At 32.1% G+C, this 23,212-nt stretch overlaps 2 protein-coding genes across 9 annotated transcripts in view; one reads left to right on the top strand and one right to left on the bottom strand.

Moving 5' to 3' along the window:
- LOC114333175 (uncharacterized) overlaps positions 1 to 23,212 on the top strand; it is a 412,711-nt gene that overhangs the window by 107,721 nt on the left and 281,778 nt on the right. The window lies entirely within an intron of this gene.
- The window catches only part of LOC114333172 (paxillin-B), a 289,103-nt gene continuing 267,866 nt past the window's right edge, over positions 1,976 to 23,212 (bottom strand). For all 7 annotated transcript variants that reach the window (XM_050650380.1, XM_028283017.2, XM_028283016.2 and 4 more), the window contains 2 exons: positions 14,001 to 14,231; positions 1,976 to 2,265 (listed from right to left, as the gene is read on the bottom strand). In XM_050650380.1, the coding sequence (XP_050506337.1) occupies positions 2,191 to 2,265; positions 14,001 to 14,231 (306 nt within the window). In that variant the 3' untranslated portion in view covers positions 1,976 to 2,190. The remainder of the gene's footprint in view (positions 2,266 to 14,000; positions 14,232 to 23,212) is intronic.

Raw genomic sequence — 23,212 nt, 5'->3', positions numbered from 1 at the left:
TATTTTCCCATTCGACTATCATAGTTCCTGTTTTATAGATGTTATGTAAGACTTTCCTGTACCTGGAGTCTATTTTGCTGTTTTTTATAGCTTTTTCTATCGCCCATATCTCGACACTATCGAACGCTTTTTCATAGTCTACAAAGGCTAAACATAAATCTAGGTTGTATTCGTTTGCCTTCTCTATCAATATTTTCGTAGTGAGGAGATGATCTATGGTACTAAACCCTTTTCTGAAACCTGTTTGTTCAACTGGCTGATAACTATTAATTTTATTTGTTAGTCTATTGGTTATAATTCTAATAAAGAGTTCGTACATTTGTGAGAGTAGTGAGATAGGTCTGTAGTTTTTTAAGTCTATTTTCTCTCCTGTTTTGAATAGCAGTGTTGTAATACTCTCATTCCAGTCGTGAGGTATTTCTGCCTTGTGTAGACATAGATTAAATAGGAGTTTTAGCTCCTCTATAATAGCTTGGTTACCTTCTTAAGCATTTCAGCAAGGATACCATCTGGACCAGCAGCTTTGTTATTTTTCATTTGAGATAGGGCGGTTTCTATTTCATGGAGGTCTATCGGGTAGAATTTCAGAGATGACATTTTTAATTCTTCTTTTTAGATTTTCTTATCTTATTTTATTTTTCTTATTTTAGAGTTATTATCAGGCTCCTGTTTTGTGTCATATAATTCGTTATAGAAGGATTCTACTATATTTGTTATTTTCCTTGAGTCGCTTTGCTCCTCTCCATTTTTGTTTTTAAGTGATATTTTGACGTTTTTTCCTAGTGATGGGTTTAGACATTTTACTCCGCGATACCTTTCTGTTACTTTCTCTACTTCTGTTTCATTATATTTTCTGATGTCTTCCGTTACCTTTCTTTTAATGGTTTTGTTTAATTCTTTATATGCTGTGCTGTATCTACGGTTTGTTGCTAGAAGTTGTTGTCTTTTTTCCATAAGTTTTCTCGTTTCTCTGCTTATTTTGTTGTCTCTTTGTTTTGTTTTCTTAGCAACCTTTATTCCTGCTTGTAGGTATAAGGTTATTCTTTAATGTAGTGTTAATTGCATTAATGTCTGTTGTATCATTTAATATTAGGTTTTCCTTAATGATTTCTCTGAACGCTTCGCCATTTTCTTTTAATTTTTGTTGGTCTATTATTGGTTGTTTCTTAAATCTTCTATTTCTTTCTCTTTTCTGGTCAATGCATAATATTCGTTCTCTTAAGAGTCGATGGTCAGTTCCCGTGGTGAAAGAGTTCAACGCTGTGATGTCTTCGAAGATATGTTTTTTATTTGATAGGAAGTAGTCTATCTCATTTTTTGTTCTACCATCTTGTGATGCCCACGTCCATTTTTGGTTTGCCCTGGTTTGTTCTTCTAAATATTCAGCTAGTTTACGACCTCGTTCATTTCTTAAACCCAATCCATAGTCTCCGATTTTTGTTTCCATTTCATCCATTTTTTGACCTAGTTTTGCATTAAAGTCACCTAATATGATAGTGTAATTCACATTTTGATCCTCTATGGCTTTTGTTATTTCGTCGTAGAATGTTTCTACTTCTTCGTCTTCGTGCTGTGTGGTAGGCGCATATGTTTGCACAAGTTTTATTTTGAATCTTCCGTTTATTTCCAGAATTAGGTAGGCTACTCTATCTGAGATACTTTTAGTTGCTGTTACGGATTCCTTCAAGTTCTGATTTATTATAAAACCTACTTCTCCATATGTTTGGTCGTCTCTTCCTATGTAATATAGTCGATGACCAGAGTTTAAATTTATGCAGTTTTCTCCTCTTCTTTTTACTTCAGATAGTCCGACTATGTCCCATTTAATTTTACTTAGTTCTTCCTCTAATTCTGCTACTTTATCGTCATTTGCCATGGATCTGATATTGTAGGTACCGATGTAATATGTAAGTTTCTGTTTCTTCAATTAGTATTTACTGTAGGTGCGACTAAAAAAACAGGAATACACAACAAATTCTTGGCGAAAACTTTATTTTAACATGATAAAAAGCTCAAATTTTATAAAATAAACATAATACATAGAATATTTGTATAATAATAACTTGTCAATGTGTAAATTTAATACGTTTTGCGAGAGTGTGTTGTATTGTTTGTGTAGAAAATACAGGCCATGTTCGATAGATCATACATTAGCTAGAACATAACCAATGAAATAAATAGCTGCTGAAATTAACACTTGACGCAGTGGGGCCTGCCGCTATCTACTTGGAATGACTGGTCCTTCATGATAGGTTTCGAGCATTTCTGAAACGAAATACATTCATTAAAATCTAGTACTTCATAATAATTGCAAATATACTTATATTACACACTACGTTTAGTTTTCAATTAGATGTACGGAATTAAAATGGCAACACTGCCGGCTTCCCACGTACAATAATTTAATAAGCTATGCTTTATTATTATACTTTATAGATACCTAAACATTAACAGTGTTGGCGACAATCAATTTTATCTGCAAAATAGAGGTGGCTATTTCGTTTAATTTTTGAATATTCTTGGACAATCGTTACTTGTTAATTGCTTAAATTATTCATTAAGTTTTACCTAACCAACTATATATTATATAGGTACCATCGGAACGAGTAGATAAGTTTTGAACATCTTTATCAGTTAAAATACAATAATTTTAAATGTTTAAAGATATAAATGTTTAAAGGTACTAGTACACTATAGACGACCAGAAATAAGCATTTTTTCAAGATTTTTTTCTCATAACCTTTATTAAAAATGAACATAAAACATTTTACATATTAATATCTAACTCTTAGAGAATACAAAAAACATATCTTTTTTTTTATCTATGCACGTACACCAATATTGTAGAGGGCGCCAAAGTCGAGGCATCGAAAAAAAGGAGTTCCGATGGCGGACAGTTAATCTCAGGATTGGGATCTCTCAAACAAAAAAATCGTACTGCATTTGAAAAAGGAAGGTTTCTTACGTGACAATTTACCACAGTTAGTGAAAAATTCCGCAAAAAAAAGATTTTACGGAAATTTGAAAAAATTTTGTAAAAAAATCGCCCGTTTTTCTTCAGTTTTCCATAGTTAAAAAATATTTATTTTTTATTTTTTGGTCAAATTGTGGTAAAGTGTCACGTAAGAAACTTTCCTTTTTCAAATGCAGTACGATTTTTATGTTTCAGATATCCCAATTCTAAGATTAACCGTCCGCCATCATTTTTCGAGGCCTCGACTTTTGCGCCTTCTACAATATTATTTATTATACGTGCATAAATGAAAAAATATATACACACTGTCAAAATTAGCAGAACACCTTAAAAATGGGACATGTTTGATGTCTCGAATCCCCTAATCCTGTTGTTCGATTTGAGTGATTCTTTTAGTATGCTATAGCCTTATTAGTTAAGAATATCGCTGTAATAATATTGTTGCTAGACAACTAAATCTCATTTTATACCGGGTGTTACAATCATCCTGTGTTTTTTTCATAAAATTCGGAACACCCTGTGGAATATTCTAGCATAGATAAAATATTAAAATTAAAACTCGATTGTAGACTTAGGCTTCTTAACATTTTCTTTTTTGATTCATTTGCTTATGTTAGAAAATAAAACAGTTATGTGCTTTAACAACTAGCCATGCTTTTTATTAATAAATCCTCATAGTAGGGGAGGAAAGTATGCTAAATTTGCAGTTACTCGAGCGTTATGGGGACCTATTGGATTGTGAAGAGTGGGTGCTAAAACCAAAAAAAGTTAAGTTAAGTTTTTCATAAAGCGTGGGACTCTCCATTTTTTAAATTAATTTTCCATTTCCACCAATCGTTTTTTCCGATTATAGGAAATATAGGCTATATCTATCCATAATTGGAAAAAATGTTGCGAATAAAAGTTGCTTATTTTTACGTCAAGGATCCAAATCTGCAATAAAAATTGGGGGCTCCTATTTAAGATTTTAAAGTAACCCCCCACCCCAACTCCGTGGGGGGTCTTGTTTGGTGCCATTCGGTAGATTTTTGAAAAATATTGAATAGGTGTATTTTGCAGTTTTACGATCTGATGTGCATTTCGCGAAATATCGCAGGGTTCGTATTTAAAAATTTTAATTTACCCCCCACCCCTCTCAGTGGGGTGTCACGAGCCCCCACCCGAGGTGGGGTGGGGGATTTAATTTAAAATCCTAAATAGGAGCCCCCAATTTTTATTTCAGATTTGGATTCTTTACGTAAAAATAAGCAACTTTTATTCGACACATTTTTTCGAATTATGGATAGATAACTCTATAATCGGAGAAAAATGATTGTTTCAAATGGAAAATTAAATTAAACAATTAAAAGTCCTCCACTTTATGAAAAACTTAACCAAACCTTTTTCTGATTTTAGCACATACTCTTCACAATCCAATAGGTCCCCATAACGCTCGAGTAACTGCAAATTTAGTATACTTTCCTCCGCTACTATGAGGATTTATTGATGAAAAACATGGATAGTCGTTAACGCACATAACGTGTTTAATATCTTACATAAGTAAATGAATCAGAAAGGAAAATGTTAAGAAAGCCTAAGTCTAGAATCGAGTAATAATTTTAATATTTTACATATGCTAGAATATTCCACAGGGAGTTCCAAATTTTAAGAAAAAACCATAGTATGCTTGGTACACCCGGTAAAAAATTATATTTACCTGTCTAGCAACAATATTATTACAGCGATATTCTTAAATAATATAACATACTAAAAGAATCACTCAAATCAAACCAGTGGTTTAGGAAATTCAAGACATCAAACATGTTCCATTTTTAAGGTGTTCGGCTAATTTTGCCGGTGTGTGTATTTTTTATACTCTCTAAGAGTTAGATATTAATATGTAAAAAGTTTTATGTTCATTTTTAATAAGGGTTCTGACTCTGAGCAAAAAATTCTTGAACAAAATAATTAATTTTGGTCTTTTAAAGTGTTAAGACATTTGAGTAGCCGCTTTATCGATAACCACTTGCCGGTATTTTAACAATCGTATTAGGTTATCTACTCATTGTAAATTAGTCATTTTAGAACTGAAAGTTCAACATTTGCATATTTATAGTACAGTTCTACTCTACAGTTAGAACTCTAAAATTATTCTGTTAGTCCAGAAAGCCACTGCGCACATAGGCGCCCATACACACGGGCAGGGGGGGGCCGTGGCCCCCCCTAGCTTTTCGGGAAAGAAAAAAATTAAATTTATATTACATAAACGCATTTTTGTCAAAACATTATTGGATAATTTTGAGAGATAAATTGGAAACAACATATTTATTAATAAAAAAAATTCACATATTGGGTAGTTATTAATAGTTTAACAGAAAATCTTTGTGTCTGCGACAGTGGTCTGTATGGAATGTGCATAATACACATTTCCCACAATCACGGTATGCTACTAACGAAAACATTGACAGAGATTAGAGGCGTGGGAAACATATACACTGTAATCGACACCCAAAATTACAAATTAAATGAATCATTTATACTGCAAAAAAACCATATCAGCAAGAATTCCGATCTCTGATCGATAATCACTAATGAGCCATTTGTCTTTAACAACTGGTATAAAGTAATTATATTTTATATTTTGAAAAAATTCATACTGAAAAATAATTTTTAAAATTTATTGAACATAGTCAAATCTTAGTTTGCAAAAGTACTTTTTTAGTAAGTAGATTATTTTTAAAGTGTGCATTATGATGAACAGAACAATTTTATTTTAATGAAAAACAGGTGATCTTTCACGATGAATGAGTGTTATATACAGGGTGTCCCAAAAGTAGCGGAAAGGCCGAATAATTCGCGAAATGAACATCGGATCGAAAAACTGAAAAATACGTGTTCAATAATTTTCAAAAATATATGCGATGACACTAAACAAGTCCACCACTTCAACCCCTGGGTGTGGAGCGGGGGGTAACTTTAAAATCTTAAATGGGCCCCCCATATCGTGATACCACAGCAAAATTATAGAAACGGTCTAATATATCGAGAAATATATGTACTTCCAAATAAAACTAAAAAACACGTGTTTAATATTTTTCAAAAATCTATAGAATGACACCAAACAGGATTTTTCATTCCACACTCTGGAGGTGGGGTGAGAGTTAACTTTAAAATCTTAAATAGGAACCCCCGTTTTTTCTTGCAGATTGAGTTTCCTCCTCAAAAAATAAGTAACATTTATTCGAACTTTTTTAGAATTGTTGACGGATGGCGCTATATTCGGAAAATGCGATTTATTTGCGCCATCTATCAACAATTCTAAAAATGTGTGCCTTTTTTTTCATAAGGATTCTATATCTGCAAAAATAAAGGGGGCTCCTTTTTAAGATTTTAAAGTAAAAACTTGGTTCGACACATACTCTTGGTTAGTCTGCTCGCCAAAGTTGAAGGGAAGGCTTTGCAAGCATTGTATTCTTTTCAAACGGGTGTTAAAGAGAGGCTCAACTTTTGTGGTACCCATGACATTTCCATTTAAAAACTTGGTCTAGTGTTTAAATGTATGAATAATTCCTCACAACAGGGTTCAAACTAGGTTTTTTAGGTGGTTTAAACTACAGTATATTCCCTCTATAACGAGAACTTAAATGGTGAATTAATTATCTCGTTATAAGCGGATCTCGTTATATCAAACAATAATAATATTGAAATCTTTTGATGCCTCTTACGTAGTTTATTATGTGTCGATGGTCAACCTGAACAGTGAACAATGAGACTTCGTCGCCATAAATTGTAAATTTCCTATAGTATTCAATATCGGTCGATAAACAGGCAGATGTTTATTACAGGTGGCCGAGTTTATTATAGCACTGGCCTCGATAATAGGATAGATGTTGGGCATTTCTATGTACAGGTAGTTGGGGCATTTATTTATTTATGACCATTACAACGCTAAAAACAGGTAAAGACAAGTATTGTTCGATTTAAATTTTCCTCGTTATAACCAAATAAGCCTCGTTATAGAGCGTTATAGTTCAATAGGAATTTCATGGGACACCTAATGTACCTCGTTATAAGCGAAACCTCGTTATATCCGTGTTCGTTATAGAGAGAGTCTACTGTATATATTGTCATCCGAAATATACAAAATGTAATGTGCAACATCTTCACGTTTGGCCCCCCCCTAAAGATTTTTATATGGGCGCCCTTGACTGCGCATCCGCTAGGAAAAATATTCTAATTCGGATTTTTTGCACAGTCTTACTCAAAAAGGACTCCTTTTAACAAATTTGCATGTTGCCAGGACCAAAAGGTGGTCAAAAATTTCTTAAACGTTTTTTTTTTGTTTTTTTCCTAAAATTATTTTTTTTGCACGGAAAAAAGTTTTTTTAGGTTTTTTGGATCATTCCAAACAGAAAAGGTCTTTAGTGACTTTTCTCTAAAAATGATAGTTTTTGACATATAAGAGATTAAAAATTGAAAAATTGCGAAATCGGCCATTTTTAACCCTCAAAAACTATGTGAAAAACTGAAAATTTGAATGTTGCCAAGGTAGGTGGATATTCTTTAAACATCGATTGATGAAATCCCGAAGAGTTTTTTGCAATACAGTATTCAAAACTCCTTGGTTTTTAATTGCTAATCAAGCGTGCGCGACACTATTTTCCACCGACAGTATGGTGCAAATGAAAGGAATAAATTCGTTATATCATAAACCGGCGACTTTAAGGAAAAATCCCGAAACCGGTCATTTTTATTTTTAAGTTATGATATTGTGGCATATATGGTATACTAGTGACGTCATCCGTCTGGACGTGATGACGTAATCGATGATTTTTTTAAATGAGAATAGGGGTCGTGTGGTAGCTCATTTGAAAGTTTCTTCAATTCTCTATTCAGTAATGTAATCATTTACATAATTATTTATACAGGGTGTCCTTCTACTTCTTTTTTTTGTCAAATAATTTAATTTAATAAAAATTTTTGGACACCCCGTATAAATAATTAAGTAAATGTTTATATTACTAAATAGAGAATTGAAGAACCTTTCAAATGAGCTAGAACACGACCCCTATTCGCATTTAAAAAATCATCGATTACGTCATCAGGTCCAGATGGATGACGTCACTAGTATACAATATATACCACAATATCTTAACTTAAAAATAAAAATCGACCTGTTTTGGGATTTTTCCTTAAAGTCGCCGGTTTACGAAATAACGAATTTATTCCTTTCATTTGCACCATACTGTCGGTGGAAAATATTGTCGCGCACGCTTGATTAGCAATTAAAAAACAAAGGAGTTTGGAATATTGTATTGCAAAAAACTGTTCGGGATTTCATCAATCGATGTTTAAAGAATATCTACCTACCTTGGCAACATTCACATTTTCAGTTTTTCACATAGTTTTTTAGGGTTAAAAATGGCCGATTTCGCAATTTTTCAATTTTTAATCGCTTATATGTCAAAAACTACCATTTTTAGAGAAAATCACTAAAGACCTGTTCTCTTTGGAATGATCCATAAAACCTAAAAAAACTTTTTTCCATGCAAAAAAAATAATTTTAGGAAAAAAACAAAAAAAAACGTTTAAAAAATTTTTGACCACCGTTTGGTCCTGGCAACATGCAAATTTGTTAAAAGGAGTCCTTTTTGAGTAAGATTGTGCAAAAAATCTGAATTACAATATTTTTCCTAGCGGATGCGCAGTGGCTTTCTGGACTATGTACATTATATTTAAAGCATTATTTGGTTAAAACATCTCATTTTTGGCGGCAAAAAATATATTAATTTGTCTTGACTAAATGTGGTATGTGTTTGAATCTGCCGATGGACAATTACTCAATGATACCATAGTGGAATAATAAGCAATTTTGCCGATTTTAGCGTTTTTTCTCACTTTGGTATATCTAATTAAAAAGTAAACGCTGTGTATATATTAAGTAGATTCAATTTCTTAATTTTAACTTAAGAGGCAACATCAGCGCGTCATCAAAATTTTTTTCGAAAGTTCTGCAAACTTTCAACTGTGCAGCAGCATTGCGTCGGCAGTACGACATTGAGAATGACACTATACTATAAAAAACGATAATGAATAATGACTATACTCAAGTCAGTCAGTCAAGTTCCATTTATTGTTATAGATAACCAATGTGACACAAAATCTAGGCATAGGATAAAAAAGTTTATTTGAAGAAAGTGTAATTTTTGTTCTTCTTAATGGCGGTACAGGCTCGTTTTTGCAATATTTTATTTAACCCAGATATGCCTAAAACTTACCTAAAAATATTTTTCTTCAAATTTACGTGTTATGTAAAGTAACAAAAACATATTTGTCGTTAAAAAAAAATATTTATGTAAAATAAGTAAAAAAATCCTGTACAAAATATGGTACACCAGGCATATAACCTACTATTAGGTTTTGGTATAGTATAAAACAAAATATTTGAAATTTAAGCATACGTTACATTCTGAAAACCTTATTTATGATATATTATGGCACAAATTATACTATCGAGTTCTTTTTTCCTGTGAAATCACCAAATGGTCTAGTCGATCATAGCAAATTTAGACGTTTTCATTGGCAGATGAACGACCTAATCTAAATTAGGATCTTCTAAATTATAACTGATCCAATTTTGTAAGTAAGGGCATCTGTCACAGCTTTAAGTCGATTTCTAGGATACCTTTCACGTTGCCAAAACATTCTCCTCCAAGGAATGTTGACATAACCATTTAATAGTAGAGTTCCCAGAAAAGCGTTGACCTTATACTCCCGAACTTCTTGTTGGCGATCCTTCTGTGAAGCATATCGATTAGTTGCTGACGTTATAAGCTTTAGTATAAGTTACTTATCAAAGATCAAAGAAAAGTCAAAAATATTCAGCGGAAAGCTTAGAATCACATTTTTGTTTCTTTTTCACCAATACCTTGACATTTTTTACCTAGTGATATGTATTTTTTCTTTGATCCTTTAACTGTCCGTTTATCTCTCAACTCTGAAAATGGAATGTTTTATTGAGAATTGGGTAACGATATGCCTTCGTCATTATTTTGCACATATATTTGAGAACGAGGTTATAATTGCGAGCCAGGTAAATTATACATTGCCATTATATCTCTATCATGAGTCTTCGTCTGTTAGGACATCACATGAATTTATTGGAGACACCAAAGCAATACTGTCTACAATTGCTACTCAATTTTCATGATTCTCCAACATACCAAGAGCATCCTCCAGTGAAAAGCCCCTAATAATAAATAGTATGGTATTTTCCAGGCGTACAATATTTTGTACACTAAAATAAAATAGCCCAACGCATATTGTAGAATATAAATTTAATCAACTTCTAAATCTAAATAGAAATATATACTTGTTTTCTACCAGTATGTACAAAAATATATATACAGGGTGTTTGGTAAAGAATGGGCCATAGCTTAACCTCAGGTTCCTGAGGTTAAAATAGGCCGATTTAAGCTAACTTACCTTAGTACAAAGTTTATAATAACCGAGATACAGGGTGTCAAAGTTAAACTTTTTTTTATTTATTATTGAATATTTCCTGACGCATGAGATATCATCACGAAATTTGGTATGTGAGGGTTTTTAGTGACGAGAAAACTAAATTCCCTACCAAAAATTATGTGTTTTCCAGAGGGCGCCACATACGCCTTTCAGCACTCATTTAATATGTCCAATTTTTTTATCCGTCATTCCGTATAATTTTGACATTAAAATTTTTATTCCCCTATTAGTTTTACTTAAAAAAGGTATACCTCTTTCATCTCCCTAAACTCAACTGTTTTCGAGATAAACGCATTTTAAATCTGCGGTGCAACATAATTTTTAGCATAATATCATTGTATTTATACCAGAAAAATAACTTAAAACCATAAAATTATCCAAAAATGTATCGCAAATTTCTTCAAATGGAATTTGCGATGCAATGACATAAATTTGAGAATTGGCACAATTATTAGGGTTTTAAGTTATTTTTCGAGTGTAACTACAATGATGCTAAAAATGATGGTGTATCGCAGATTTAAAATGCGTTTATATCGAAAACGGTTGAGTTTAGGGAGATGAAAGAAGTATACCTTTTTTTAAGTAAAACTAATAGGAGAATAAAAATTTTAATGTCAAAATTATACAGAGTGAGGGATAAAAAAAATTGAACGTAATAAATGAGTGCTGAAAGGCGTATGTGGCGCCCTCTAGACAATACATAATTTTTGGTAGGGAATTTAGTTTTCTCGACCCAGAAAACCCCCACATACCAAATGTCATGTTGTTATCTTATACCTGTCAGGAAATATTCAATAATAAATAAAAAAAAGTTTAACTTTGACACCCTGTATCTCGGTTATTATAAACTTTGTACTAAGGTAAGTTAGCTTAAATCGGCCTATTTTAACCTCGGCAACCTGAGGTTAAGCTATGGCCCATTCTTTACCAAACACCCTGTATATATTTTCTGCATAAATATAACAAATATTTAATTATTTAGCAAATCGTTTTCCAAATTTAGCCGTAGATATTATAAAACTTATAATTATAATCTTTATCACAAAATTATCGCCAGATATCACAAAGTGAGCAATTCAGAACTACACCTTATGGTTGCTTAAGACTTACTGAAAGTATTTAAGCTTTTACCAAAACAAAGAATGTGCATATATGTACAAGTCAAAACATGTTTATGGTGTACAATTTATTGTACGTCAGGCACATCTGGGTTAATTATATAGAGTAATTTCCATAAACTAACATATTTCTCAAATTGGGCTCTTTACCGCCATTCTTTACTATAATATTATGAATGGGTCTACCCCTACCCCAAAATCCTGACAGCCAAAATCCCGACAGCCACAATTCCGACGGCCAAAATCCCGACACGCCAGAATCCCGACAGGCCAGAATCCCGACAGGTTTGATAAGTTTCTTTTTAACATATAATTACATTTATTTCTTGTTTTTTGTTTATTGCCATGTGTTTTTTATTTTTTGTTACTAAACAAAAGTATTTTGTATTAAAAGTATTGAACAAAAGTCGGAATTTTTACTTATGCGATGATTGTTGCATGTCGGGATTTTGGCCTGTCGGTATTCTGGCGTGTCGGTGTTTTGGCCGTCGGGATTTTGGCTGTCGGGATTTTGGCTGTCGGGATTTTGGGTTTATGAATGTCACCGATGTTTGGGTCACCGATTATGAATATGTGTGCCAAATATCTCGACAAAATATTCAAAATTAAAGCTGCAATCTTGGAACTCATTTTCCGCGCGCTGATGTCGCTTCTTAAATTTATTATCCTGTTCTATACAAATATATGTATACAGAATCAATGGCAATATCTTACAGCTATTTTTTCTTTATCTTCAAAGTTAAGAATGGTTATCTGGAGGAAAGTAAGGGTGCTAATTACGCAGAACAGACTAACAGACGTGTCCATCAATAAATTCACCACAATACTAAAACTCTACAAAATATTAAAATAAAGAAAGACGTGTTACATGCGTAAAAGAAATTAATAAAAACAATATTGGAGGTTTGTTCTTATTGTAAAGGGGTCATAATGGTCTAAAAATAAAAATTAGCGTATTGTAGCAGTTTGTGCTAAAAATATTACCGAAAACTTGGCACTCTTTCCGAATTAGTTATGGTAAAATGACGCTTGGCAGAAACAACATATCAGTTTGTTATGCAAATAGTATCTATGTAGAGCGGTGTTTCTTGTCAACAAAAATATTAAGTTTATTTTCTTTTAGGAATTTAGAAACCGTGTAAATATCAAGAGGATTTCAACGGTACTATTAATATTGTAAAATTCACAGTCTTTATTAATACGTCTATAGTCCTTCCAGATAAATCAAAGTTCCAAACACTCACAAAATATTTGTGTAAAACGTTTTAAAACGGGAATGATAGAGTATATACAGCCGAAAAAATTAAAGAATACCCATGAACGATCACATCAATCACTTATTTTGTATTTGCTATCTCTTTCTATAACAAATGTTTGTTTTTTTATAGAAAAAGACAGCAAATACAAAATAAGTGATTGAGGTGATCGCTCATGGGTATTCTTTCATTTTTCCGACTATATTAGATACAATAGAAGGTCGACCTGCACCGATCTGTTTAATGGATTAAAGTTATTTGATACAGATTATCCCAATCCCTTTTTTCAGTGCGTCATAGTACAGAAGAAGTAGCAAAAGGATAAAAGTTGAGATACCGAACTACATAAAGGAACAAAAATAAAAATTAAACATATTTTATATAAAAAACGATTTGAAAGTTGAGTGTTAAGCAGTATTATTAAAAAATAAGACCGGAAGGCACCAGTGTCTCCAAAAACGTTGTCCAGAACGTTATTTTTAATTACTACCAAAAACCTAAAAGATATTATGAGCCTGACTTATGGAAATATTGATAAAGTGTGATAGACGAAATTGCCAATCAATATGTCAACCACAGTATCGAATATCCGGAGTGGAAATAAGGCTTCATACAACAGCCGAAAGATTCTGCATATTTATGGTGTCTAGAGAATTTGCTGTATAGCTGTTTTACATTGAGTTCGTGATGTAGAAAGCATATGCATAGGGCCAGCTAGATAAGGATCAGCTACAAAATACTTCCGAATACGAAACTCTTACTGAGTAAGAATACTCTGTCAACCACATGACAAAATGTATATAACACGGACATTCTTATATAACACGGATCATGTTTTGCCATTATTTGGCAGCCATATTGGATAACAAATTCGTGTTAATGCACCATGACGCAGGTCTTGATGTCGGTAGAAGAGTGAATACTTACCTTGATGAGATTCAGTTTAAAAATTATATTGGCCAGCATATAGCCCATATTGAATTTAAATCCGATTATACCATTTATACGATACAATAAAACATTGCACTCGGAAAAGAAATCCTATTTCTATCTCAATGGGGACAGCACAAAAAATTTTATTTCACACGATAATTTCAAAATATGCAATATTTTTGTCCATGAGTGTATTACATTTCAACAAAAACTTACTGAACATCTGAAGCACATTTGATGCCATTTAGCATCCAAAGCTACGATAGCCTTATCAGGGATTGGTTTGCCACAACCTTTACACTTATCTGCATGTTTGGCAATGTAGCATTTCTGGCAACGAGGAAGTCCTGCGACGTCCATGAATTGTTGTCCAATTAATTTGGTTTTGCAGTCTTCGCACAAGAAATGGTCTTCGTGCCAGTTGACTCCCATCGCTTGAACGCATTTCTAAAAATACAGTAGTAGGTTAATGTTAAATATATTTTTCCCTATCGAATTTGGGTAATAGTTTATGATCGATGAACACGCGAAGAAAATAACTTTGTTTGGAATCTATTCATACAACTATTAACTAAAATGTTACACAGTAAGTTTAAGAGTCTAACTAGTCATAAAATTACAAATATTTTGCTACAAAAAAAAATACATAATATACAGGGTGTTTGGTAAAGAATGGGCCATAGCTTAACCTTAGATTCCTGAGCTTAAAATAGGTCGATTTAAGCTAATTTACCGTAGTACACAAGTTGATAATACAGAGTGTCAAAGTTAAACTTTTATTTTATTTATTCTTGAATATTTCCTGACAGGCATGGGATAACAACACAAAGTTTGGTAAGCGGGTTTTTTTTTGATGAGAGATCTAAGTTCGCCACCAAAAATGATTGTATTACCCAGAGGACGCCACATATACGTCTTTCAGCGATCATTTAATACGTTCAGTTTTTTTTATCCCCCACTCTACATACTTTTTGCATCAACATTTTTATTCTCTTAATATTTTTACATAGAAAAGGTATACTATATTCATCTCGCTAAACTCAACTCTTTTCGAAATAAACGCTTTTTATCTCTGCGATACAACATAATTTGCTGCATATCATTGTAGTTAGACCCGAAAAATAAACATGAAACTTGAAAATGCCAGTTTATTGGTCGAATAACTTTATTTATAGAATATACTACTATTTGTTGTTGGTGAAACCGGCCATAAGAGAATAAAAGTTTTGATTCAAAAAGTATGTAGAGTGGGTAATAAAAAAAATTGAACCTATTAAATGAGCGCTGAAAGGCGTATGTGGTGCCCTTTAAGTAATACATCATTATTGGTGGCGCATTTAGATTTCTCATCCCAAAAAACCCCCGCTTACCAAATTTCGTGTTGTTATCCCATGCCCGTCAGGATATATTCAAGAATAAATAAAATAAAAGTTTAATTTTGACACCCTGTATTTCGGTTTTTATCAACTTTCGTACTAAGGTAAGTTAGCTTAACCTTTAACTACACGCGCTGGCGTACTTTGTACGCCAGATATAAGAATTCTACTGGAAATATATTTAAAAATTTAATTTTTGACCTTGCTTATTTTTCTAACCTATCACTGGAATGTGCTTTACAATTTGGTTTTAGTTTCGTTATAATCGGCGTTCTGGAAAGATCGTAATTTACATTTTATTACATTCCAATTTTGTGATTGATGGTATACAGCCAACTACAGGAAAACCTTTTTCTTTTCCTTGTGGATTTTATTATTTGTTGTTTCCGGTGGTGGACAATATACCCCAGGATTATATTACTATAATGCCCGATTTCACCAACGATACCTAAACAGTTGCCTTATTAAGTAATTCTTATCGATAGGAACTTCTTAAGTCAATACTTAGGAACAATCGCATTTCACAACTAAAAGAACTGCTTATCTAGGAAATGCTTTTCTAGGTATTACCTAGGGTAAGTTTGAACTATTTTTGATAAATAAAAAGAAGAATAAGATGATATTTCCTTACTTTTTCAAATATTTGTCATTATTGTTTGTTTGCCAATTTGGTTTTATTCGGTTTTGTACTGTATTCGGTTTTGTATTGTTATTTTATTTAGTAGTTAGTTATTTGTGCATTAAGTTTGTATATAATAAATATAGTCTTGTATGTTATTTGTATATGTACAGTGAAATGGAGGAAAAGAAAAGAGTTGTAAATTTCACATATGACGAAAAATTGAAGTTAGTTGAATTATCATTAATGAAATAATTTTAAAATAAATAATATGTTGAAAATTGCTTTTTATTATTATTTTTTTAATGACACACTTTTAGTTATATCATGAATGGGGTTTTGAAACACAACACTAGTTTGTTAGGTAGTAGGTAGACTACATAATTTTGTCAACAGACCTGTAAAAAACTCCAAAGGATTTTCTATATTTTCCAACACATATTATATTAATAATACAAAAGAGAATACAAAATTACAACTAATATACCTAATATTACAGAATAACAGAAAAATTAAGGTAAGAAGCGAATTATTGACAAACGTCACAAGTACATTAGTCAAAATTGGAAAAATATAACCGGACTGTCAACGATAAGTAATACCTAAAGTTTAGGGAGATCGAAATCCGTATCCTAACGTCAGGTAATGCTTAAGCGGTTTAGGCAATTCTTATCGTATGGTGAAATCCGTTTTAGAGTTAGGAAGTACCTAAACCCACTTAGGTAATTCTTAAATATTTAGGTGTCGTTGGTGAAATCGGGCATAAGTCGTAATATAAGTACATATTTTAATTGTTTTTTAGTCATTATGGCAAAAAATATATTTTTCTTTGTAAACAATACTTTTTCTCCTGTAAAAAATCACATTTAAAAAATTTTTTATTAGTAATTTTATTTATCATGGAATCCAGTTATTCCAAGATTCCAGTTATAAATCCCAATTGGCTTACTGAAAAGGAACTCCAAGTATTCACTGATGCCGAATAAGGTTTATAACAAACAACTAAGTGTATTTTTTCAAAAAAAATTAAACAAATCCGCTGTTTTTAAGTGTATTTTCTTGTGGCGTACAAAGTACGCCACGCGTGTAGTTATGTTATAACTTGATGCGCGGGTAGTTAAAGGTTAAATCGACCTATTCTAACCTCAGGAATCTAAGAGTAAGCTATGGCCCATTCTATACCAAACATCCTTTATATTTATATATTTTTTAAACGCTAGTTAAACTATTAACAACCTTTATTATTAGTTATAAGTTATAATAAGTAAAGATACATTTTTAAAACCTACTGAGCTGTTATTCATGTCAGCTTCAATTTTTTCAGTTAGTTCTTCTTCTACTTTTACTTTTATTGTGTTGTTCTGGTAGATATTTTCTATTGTTTTAATTATTTCTAGAAGTACCTCACATGCGTACAATAAATGGATAACGTCCTTTAATTTGACCCTGTCAAATGCATTCTTCAGTTCTACATAAGTTCTTCATAAATATGCCGTTTTGTTGAATTCTAACGATTTCTCTTGAACCTGCCTCATTATAAATATAGCGTCGATACATGATTTTCCCCCCTAAAACCTTGGTGTTCTTCTGGTAATATTATAATTTTATTCAGTATGTTTCTTATCACTTTGGTTGTTAATTTTAATGCTGTGTTTAATAAATTAATTCTTCTGTAATTCTCCGGGTCCGATTTGTCTCCCTTTTTGGAAAAAGGGGATATGAATAGATATCAAGGATGCTTGATATCCACTCTGGTGATATTCTGTTTTGTTCTAATATTTTTTAGATTAGTTTTAATAGTTGTTTGGTCAGATCTTGTCCTCTGGTCTTGAAATCCGTAATTTAGGAGTTTGTTCGATATTCTGTCCTCTCCTAGTGATTTTCTATTTTTTAATTTCCTTAATTCTTCCTTTACCCCTCCTTCTTCAATGTTTAATTCTTCGTTTGTTGTCACTTCAGTTGTTCATTATGAAGCACCTTTAGCAAATAGAGATCGTGAATGTGTTTCGTTTTTATTAGTTCGTTCATCTTCTTTCATCACGACTAGAAGTCGTGATCTATTTGTTTTGAGGAACTCTCTCTTTTTATTTCTCCTTCCATTTTCTGCCCTCTTTTATTCCATTATTTATGTTAGGCCAGAAAATACGAACGATTCTTCGTAGACATTTATTAACAAAGACCAGCAGTTTGTCTGTAAGGGTTTTGGTCACTTTCCAGCTTTTACATCGGTAGAGTAGAACAGACAAGACCTCCAAACAGGGTTGAGCATGCTGAATGCTTGTTGAGCTGTTCCTATCCTCAAATGAATGAAGGTCATCTTCTCCGCTTTCTATTATGACACTTCCAAGATACGTAAAATTTCCCACATTTTTAATCTGCATATTGTTAATTTTAAATAGTATTGGTAGGGGAGCCCAAGCGGGGATTTTTGCAGTTACTCGAGCGCGTCATATTATCATATACGTTGAGAAACCTGGTACCCTGCAGATGTACCTCTACCATATATTGGCTCTTAACACAGGGAAGTTCGTTAAGGGGTGCCCGAAAAAAAAATCTATCCTTAAAAATACTCGAAATTGTCAGATTAAGATAAGGTAAGTTAAATACATGAAAAAGAGTGTATATTTAAAAAATATGACGATTTGAAAGGGGTATAAGGAAATGGGTGAGTCAAAAAGTTTCACAAAAAAGGCGAATATTTGGCGAAATAAACATCAGATAAAAAAACTAAAAAATATGTCTTCAATATCTTTCCAAAATCTATCGAATGGTACTAAACATGACCCTCCACGGAGAGGGGTAGGGGGTAAATTTAAAATTTTAAATACAAACCCCGCGATATTTCGCAAAATGAACATCAGATCGAAAAACTGCAAAATACACTTTCAAAATGATTTTAAAAATCTATCGAATGTTACCAAACACGACCCCCTGTGGAGGTGAGGTGGGGGTTACTTTAAAATCTTAAATGGGACCCCCAAATTTTTATTGCAGATTTGGATTCTTTACGTAAAAATAAGCAACTTTTATTCGAGAAATTTTTTCGAATTATGGATAGATGGCGCTATAATCGGAAAAACGATTGTTGGAAATGGAAAGTTAAATTAAAAAATGGAAAGTCCCCACCAAAATGAAAAATTTTTCTTAACTTTTTTTGGTTTTAGGACCTATAGTGTAGGAAACAGAGGTTGAACCTCGCAAAATGGACACAAGTGCGGTTTTATTTTTTTTTTCTGGTATATTAAGGGGTGCAAATTATAAGACTAACTTTTTCCTAAAAAATTTCGCTCCGGAACTCCAATTTTCATCCCTTTAAAGGGGGTAATTTGTGGTTTTTGCGAAACGTAGCCCTTCCTGTACGTTTTGCAAAAAATTTACTTAATAGTAAAATGAAGAGGACTATATTTCCTACTATTTATTTCCAGACAGCATATGTCTATCACCCACCGTTTAGCGGGGGTGGTGATCCAAAGTTGACAAGTTTTTAAAAAAGATATTTTAAAAAAATATATTTTTCCCTAACTGTAATGAAAATTAAGAAGAAACCCTGAGGAGATTAATCAAAAGTAAGTGACTGATTTTTTGGTATAGGTTTCGTTTAAGGGCAATTGCCCATTTTTTAATTACAGGGTGTTACATTTTAAAAAACTCCCTTTTATACCGTCTGAACCGCTTATGCTAGAGTGAAAAAACTTTCAGCGATTATCCATGTACTAGTGTTATTTACAAATTTCGATAATGTACCCCCATTTTTTTTTCGGAACCACCCCAAAAAAAAAATGAGAATTAATAAAGAAAGTGATTTTCAATCAACTATTTTTAATGGAAAACAAGCCACAATTTTACCAAAAATTATTTTATTAACGTTTCGAAGCCCAAATCGGGTTTCGTTGTCAAAATACAAAATACTACTAAAATAAACAAAAATGTTGTTGCTAAGTATAAAAAATTCTTCTAATAATTTATTTAATCTGACTCATTTATATTGGCAATTCAGACGTATGTTATACATTTTAAAGTAGAAGACTTTAAAATGATATCGCCAATATTTATGAGTTGCGTTCCTGGGACAACTTTACTAAAAGTCGATAAAGATCGATCTTTAATAAAAGATATTGGCGATATCATTTTAAAGTCTTCTACTTTAAAATGTATAATACACGTCTGAATTGCCAATATAAATGAGTCAGATTAAATAAATTATTAGAAGAATTTTTTTATACTTAGCAATAATATTTTTATTTATTTTAGTAGTATTTTGTATTTTATACCTACACCCGAGAGGGTAGAAGGTCTAAAGATTATACAGGGTGTCCCGAAAAGATTGGTCATAAATTATACCACACATTCTGCGGTCAAAAATAGTTCGATTGAACCTAACTTACCTTAGTACAAATGTGCTCATAAAAAAAGTTACAGCCCTTTGAAGTTACAAAATGAAAATCGATTTTTTTCAATATATCGAAAACTATTAGAGATTTTTTATTGAAAATTGACATGTATCATTCTTATGGCAGTAACATCTTAAAACAAAATTATAGTGAAGTTTGTCCACCCCATAAAAATTTTATGGGGGTTTTGTTCCCTTAAACCCCCCATACTTTTGTATACGTTCCAATTAATTCATTATTGTGGTATCATTAGTTAAACACAACGTTTTTAAAACTTTTTTGACTCTTAGTATTTTTTCAATAAGCCAGTTTTTATCGAGATGCGGTTTCTTTTTTAATATATTTACATAAAAATTTTATGGGGGTTTTGTTCCTTTAAACCCCCCAAATGTTTGTGTACGTTCCAATTACACTATTATTGTGGTACCATTAGTTAAACACAGTGTTTTTAAAACTTTTTTGACTCTTAGTCTTTTTTTGAGAAATCACCTATTATCGAGATATGGCTTCTTTTTCAAAATATACCTAAAAATGTAAATTATAAATACATTTTCAGATTATTAACAGGTCTCTATAATCGTATTTAACCATATACAAATATGTGGTGGATTCGACAAATATTCAAAATAGGTCGATAAACACTGACTTATCAAAAAAGTACTAAGAGGCAAAAAAAGTTTTAAAAACATTTTGTTTAACTAATGGTGTCACAATATTAATTTAATTGGAACGTACACAAAAGTTTGGGGGGGTTTAAAGGAACAAAACCCCCTTACAATTTTTATGGGGTGCACAAATTTCACTTTAATTTTTTTTTAAGATGTTGCTGCCATAGTAATGCCACATGTCCATTTTCAATGAAAAATCTGGAAGGGTTTTCGATATCTGAAAAAAAAATCGATTTTCATTTTGTAACTTCAAAGGGCTGTAACTTTTTTTGTGTGCACTATTGTATATAGGTAAGTGAGGTTCAATCAACATATTTTTGACCCCAGAATCTGTGGTATAATTTATGACCATTCTTTTCGGGACACCCTGTATATATATATTGTATTTTGACAACGAAACCCGATTTGGGCTTCGAAACGTTAATAAAATCATTTTTGGTAAAATTGTGGCTTGTTTCCCATTAAAAATAGTTGATTGTAAAAATGCCACAAGGAAATAGCTTCAGAAAGTGATTTTCTTGGAATCCTTCACACGCCATGCCCTTTATTAAAATGCTTCATACATATATCATTTTGTGCACGTTCTTATTACCCATGCATGGACACCTAAAGCGATATCTTAATGCAACCCCTGCAGCAAAAAAAAATAAATAAAATTTTTTTCTGCTTTTTGACCCATATGGAGATATGCTCCATCAATAGGGTTTTTCATAAATATATAAGATTATTGTAACATCCCTGCGGAAACTACCCCTATCCTTGAAAATAAACTGCAGAAACTACCCCTATTCCTTGGAGAGCATATTTTGACGATTTTCTCATTACCTATGCATTTTTTGAAAACAAAACTTATACAGAACTAAAGACCACTGTTTTCTCTACAAATAAGGTCCTATGGATTTTTTCGTATAAGCAACCGTTACGGTGCAGTGGCGCCGTAAACCTAAGAAATGCTGTGGCGGGCTCCAATTTTTGTTATTTTTTTCGTCACCTATTCATTTTATGGATAACGTACTTATGGAAAATAAAAGAACACACTGTCTGCTACACATTATGACGTATGCATATTTTATTTTCTTTGCAACTTAAAACCACAGTGATGGCCCAAAATCAATTTTTGATTATTTTCTTTATTAATTCTCCTTTTTTTTTGGGTGGTTCCGGGGAAAATATATGGGTGAATTATACAAATTTGTAAATAACACTAGTACATCGATAATCGCTGAAAGTTTTTTTACTCTAGCTTAGGCGGTTCAGATGGTATAAAAAGGGGTTTTTTTTTAAATGTAACACCCTGTAATTAAAAAATTTGCAATTGCCCTTAAATGAAACTATACCAAAAAATCAGCCATTTATTTGTGATTCATTGTCGCAGGGTTTTTTCTTAATTTTCATTACAGTTTCATTACACCCCCGCTAAACGGTGGTGATAGACATATGCTGTCGGGAAATAAATAGTAGGAAATATAGTCCTCTTTATTTTACTATTAAGTAAATTATTTGCAAAACGTACAGGAAGGGCTACGTTTCGTAAAAACCACAAATTACCCCTTTTAAAAGGATAAAAGAGGGGTTGCGGAGCGAAACTTTTAAGAAAAAGTTAGTCTCATAATAAGCACCCCTTGATATATCAGAAAAAAAAAATAGAACCGGACTTGTGTCCATTTTGCGAGGTTCAACCTCTGTTTCCTACGCTACTAATAATCACAACCCAATAGGTCCCCAAAGCACTCGAGTGACTGCAAATTTAGCATACTTTGCTCCCCTACCATATTTGTTTCTTGTATTTATTCTCATGTATTTGGTTTTATTAATATTGATTTTCAAATGAAAATTACCCCTGAAAATTGTTGATTGTTGATAAGAAGAGAACTGTACAGTTTTAACGGTATGTGTATGTGTAGTGGAATGTATCGTAGTGTGTAGTGGATATACGACGTAATGTATTTTTGTAGTTTTAACGGTATAGTTAAATCGTTATCGATTTATGGTAGCAAGCATGGTATCCAGTTACAGTCTTCCTTGATCCTAATTACATGTTTCTTTTTCTCGAAATCGTTAATGTGTTCACATTTCCAATTCAATTTTTAAAATCCAAAAAATTTAATTTTTAAAACGTGGTTTTAGTAATTCTAATTCATTTGTATTTCTTGTTCAAGTTGATATGGTATAATCATTACAATACACAATTTTAGGAAGTTTTTCAACTACTCTTGTATCTAATTATATTTTTGCATCCTTCAATCGTGATGTTGTGCTTTTATGTATCAAATGATGATTTCGTTATTGAAAGCCCTTCTAAGTTCTCCGACTTTTCTTTCTTTTATCCTAGGGTATGACTTAGAATCCTCCTTTCTAAGATTCTAGCTTTTCT

Source organism: Diabrotica virgifera, chromosome 5 (assembly GCF_917563875.1).
Source record: "Diabrotica virgifera virgifera chromosome 5, PGI_DIABVI_V3a".
Taxonomy (NCBI): domain Eukaryota; kingdom Metazoa; phylum Arthropoda; class Insecta; order Coleoptera; family Chrysomelidae; genus Diabrotica; species Diabrotica virgifera.
This window is presented reverse-complemented; position numbering and strand designations above follow the sequence as displayed.